Source organism: Cyprinodon variegatus, unplaced genomic scaffold (assembly GCF_000732505.1).
Source record: "Cyprinodon variegatus isolate N-32 unplaced genomic scaffold, C_variegatus-1.0 Scaffold38, whole genome shotgun sequence".
NCBI classification, from domain to species: domain Eukaryota; kingdom Metazoa; phylum Chordata; class Actinopteri; order Cyprinodontiformes; family Cyprinodontidae; genus Cyprinodon; species Cyprinodon variegatus.
In genome coordinates this window covers 801,423-805,370 of record NW_015150491.1, presented here as the reverse complement: position 1 = coordinate 805,370, position 3,948 = coordinate 801,423, and the positions used below count along the sequence as shown (strand labels likewise).

Sequence of the window (3,948 nt, the reverse complement as noted above, 5' to 3'; positions counted from 1 at the left end):
CACGGGTCGGGTCGCACTTTATTATTAATGGTTCCGAGCCGTCCCGGCCAAGTTTTAAATGAGGATAATTACGGGTAATGGGTAGTGTTGCACCGATACCGTTATCAGGCGGGGCCCCGATCCAGCACCAAAATGGTGCCATCGCTATCGGCGAGTACCAACAAATAGGGCACCGATACCATTTTGAGAGCCAAAAGTTTATTCAACTATTGTCACCCATTGCAGGTAGGCAATAAAAAGTTCTACTGGATTCACTTTGTATTAGTCTTTTTCGACCTTCATAAAGGAAGGCAGCAGCTTGAAAAAGCCATGATGGCAATTATTTTACATCAAAATAGTATGCAGTTCTTCAAATATACACACACACATAAATTTCACACAGATGGTATCAGTATGGTATGGGTATCAGCCAATACTGAACAGCCAGGTATCGGGTATCGGTTTCGGGGGCAAAAAATGGCAACCGCCAACACTAGTAATGGGTCAGGTCTCAGTTCTGAACTCTACAGGTGCAGGTGGATACAATTTTGAAAAATCAGACCCATGCAGGACTCTGCCTTAAAGCAATCAGCTCAAAGTGATAAGACTCTGGTCCACTGCCTCACATCCATCTGTGCCATATCTCCCAGCATTAATCTGCTCACTGTCTATGTTACGCCCCAGCACTCATTTCCACACTTAGCCCTGCCACTCAGATTCTCTTTTTCAAAATTTGTCTGGGGTCGGGGTTATGCCTTTACATTATGGTGAGTTTCACTTTAAGATAGTTTCAGTCTTTCCAACATTTGATAGCAAACATTAAGAATGTTTCATGTTATAAGAAAAATAGATGCTATTTATATTTTTCCTAATTACATGTAGTGTTGTATATATCCGATAATCTGATAAAGATGTGAAATAACAGCTTTCCTCCTACAACACCGAAAAATAATAAAGCTGGTGTGCTCCATTAATGTCGGATAAGCTGCTGTTGTTAAGTTGTTCCCTGATTGCACCTCAATACAGCTAGAAGGTATTCTCTTCATCTCTTCGGGACAATATGAGCTGCCTTCTTGGACCTGTGAGATGGGGCACGCTGGGAGGAGAATCCGACACCCCACAGTCCAGTTTAGGAGTGGAAGTGCAGCGTGGTCCGACGCGGCCCATGAGTCCCCGCACATCTCTGTGCAGGGCCGGATCGCTGGGGATGGAGCTAAGGCGGACCCCCTGTTCCAGACTCCCAATGTCCCGGTCCAAACGGGGGTTACTAGCGCTGCTGGGGGATTGGGGGTCGGCACTGAAGTATAAGGTGGAGCTTGATTCTGTGGGGCAGTAGTAAGGCTCCGGGCTGTCTCCAAAAACAGACTTACCCTCTGGGGAGCTGCGCTTGAAATCTGACTCAGGTGACTCCATGGGGCTCTCCATTTCCAGACTGTCATCCTCTTCCTCAGGTTGTTCAGTCGATGTGGGCTCGCTCAAGCTCTGGAACTCATCTTTGCAGTCTGAGAGCGGTGCAAGGCCTTTTCCCTGGGACTCAGAGGTGGACACGCCCTCACAACTGCCTCCAGCTGTAAAGGTGATGCCCTCATTACTTTTAAACTCTTGGTTATACTCCTCCATGTCTAGAATTGCCGCTGGTCCACCAGCACCATATGCCCTGTTGATTTTACATAGATCTCCTGTCTTTAATGCTAGGCGGATCAAGAGCCAGTGGTGGTGGAAGCAAGGGCAGGAGCTGTGGCCTTGACAGTTTCCTGGGTGCTCCAGGAGAGACCCTGCCACCCCAGACAGGGAGAAACTGCCGTGATTCTGGACAGAAGATGCTGGCAGACTTTTGTCTCCAAGAGAGAAAGACGACTCGCCTTGTTCTATGCATGTGCTGCCCATCTGGTGTCGGTTTGTACCTTGGCAGATCTCTGTGGACTTGGGATGGAGGAACCGGTAGTAAAGAAGCAAAGAAGTGGCTCCTTAGATACCAAAGCAAGAGGGGGAAAAGAACAGTTAAGTTCCTCTTTTCTTCCTGTGTAATGCCATAGTTTAAATACAGCGCAATCCAACTCACACAAACCTATATTGAACAGTAAATACGTAAAAAAAATAACTAATTCTTTATTACAATAACAAAAAAAGGAACCTTTAATTTCACCACGATTTAATACAGATTGATTCAGAGCCTGCTAAGTGATTTGAGGTTTAGCTCTATGTTTCCAATCACCTTTTGGCTGAAGGACCAGCTGTTGCCAATTTCTAAATTTTTCTAAGAGACCCCCGTATTTCTTCTTTTTGAATAAGAATTCAAGCATCTGTTTAGACATGGATCTGCATGGGAGACACTAAATAAAAGCAGTGTAGAAGTTGACTATCAGCCCTGGTTAAAGGTTTTCCTTCTTGAAATGCAGCAGAAAGTACCCTCTATGCTGAAGGCAACAGCGTAAAACTATAGGCAGGTCTGACCACACCATTACACCGTCTCCAGTGTTACATAGTTAAGATAAAATGGCATATATAATTGTAACATTTTCACAAATTATAGATTATTTATTTGCTACTTTGGCAACAATACAGGAAGCTATCCTGTTATTTTGAATCATTATCATTAAGTGTTAATATAACCTGGCTAGTTTCTTCTTCTGTGAAGATGCTGCAGACAAAATGACTCACCAAGAAAAAAGCTGAACAGCACAGAGGTGGGGAGGGTCATGCTATCCCACGATGCTTCGCTCAGGAAGTCGGAGGCGGCCAGCAGCAGAGTGACATTCTCTACAAGCATGAACTAGAAAGGAGGAGAGTAAGGTCACACCATCACTCAAGCTGTCACTGCAAGCTGGGGACACAGAGGTGAGGTGATGTGCAAATTTTTCGTTATATATATACATATATGTCCTTGAAGCTTGCCCGGCTTGATGGCCAGACACAGTCGTTTGCAGCGCATGAAGCAGTTTTCTCTAATATGAGTGATTTCTTACTGCATAGAAGCTAGCCATGCGAAAGCGGGAGGGTCCGTCTTTGACGTTGAGGAAGAGGAAGACATGGATGAGGCCCACAACGCCATTAAAGGCACGCCAACACCAGTGGCCAGTGCAAATGTCCGGTTGCTGTGATACTAGCCAGAAGGAGGCTGTGAGCCAGTGAAAACCTACAGATTAGGAAAAACATAAAATACACACAGCAGATTTTGTCACTAATGTAAAAAAATGTTTGTGTTTTTCAGTGTAATAGAGTTGCATTAGAAGAACTTCCCTCTTTGTGCTCACCTGCTACCCCACAGACCCACCAGTTGAATACCCTGGCAAAAAACATGAGGCAGGTCACTCTGGCACCCAACATGCCTGCTCTCCAGACCAGCTGGCACAGCAGGGCTGCTGGAGGCATAGCCAAATGGCCTGGTCTTATCAGGCAGCAGGCTCGACTGTACAAAACCAGGGCCCAGGAAATGGACAGCACGCATAAGCCACAGCAATATGCCACTGTGTGTTAACAGAAGCAAATAATTTAACATTAAAACCATGCCTCAAACGGAACAGTTAGTCATTAATTCACTTAAAGATCAGTATACCTGGTGACATTATCCCCACATCTGTAGACACAACGACATATGCCTGCAGCAGGCTCTGAGGCAGTGTAAGGACAAGTGCTTCCAGCAGCCAAAGAGCAGCAACATCTGCCTGCTGCATGACAGCAGCACCGAGTTCAGCAACTGAGCCCTGCATGCGCAGCACAGACCTCATGCAGTCCCATAACCTGCCAGGAGAGGGAGTTAGAGACAAACACCTGAATAGGGACAACCTTCTCAATGACCCCAATGATGTGAATATTGTGCTTCTTGACAACAATCTGGCAGGCAGTCATATTGTACAGCATTTTGGCATACAACATCCAATCATACTTTGATTTATTCCATATATATATATATATATATATATATATATATATATATATATTTATCTGTATATATATATATATATATAT

General features: G+C 44.8%; 1 protein-coding gene across 2 annotated transcripts in view; it reads right to left on the bottom strand.

Annotated features, from left to right (window-relative positions):
• Positions 1 to 324: 324 nt before the first annotated feature.
• The window catches only part of LOC107081492 (XK-related protein 5-like), a 4,954-nt gene continuing 1,330 nt past the window's right edge, over positions 325 to 3,948 (bottom strand). Inside the window, exons 3-7 of one of the 2 annotated variants that reach the window (XM_015369667.1) lie at positions 3,536 to 3,769; positions 3,234 to 3,446; positions 2,946 to 3,115; positions 2,641 to 2,752; positions 325 to 1,946 (exon numbers count right to left, since the gene is read on the bottom strand). In XM_015369667.1, coding sequence (XP_015225153.1) covers positions 1,006 to 1,946; positions 2,641 to 2,752; positions 2,946 to 3,115; positions 3,234 to 3,446; positions 3,536 to 3,769 — 1,670 coding nt within the window. In that variant the 3' untranslated portion in view covers positions 325 to 1,005. The remainder of the gene's footprint in view (positions 1,947 to 2,640; positions 2,753 to 2,945; positions 3,116 to 3,233; positions 3,447 to 3,535; positions 3,770 to 3,948) is intronic. The other variant, XM_015369660.1, reaches the window with a different exon arrangement.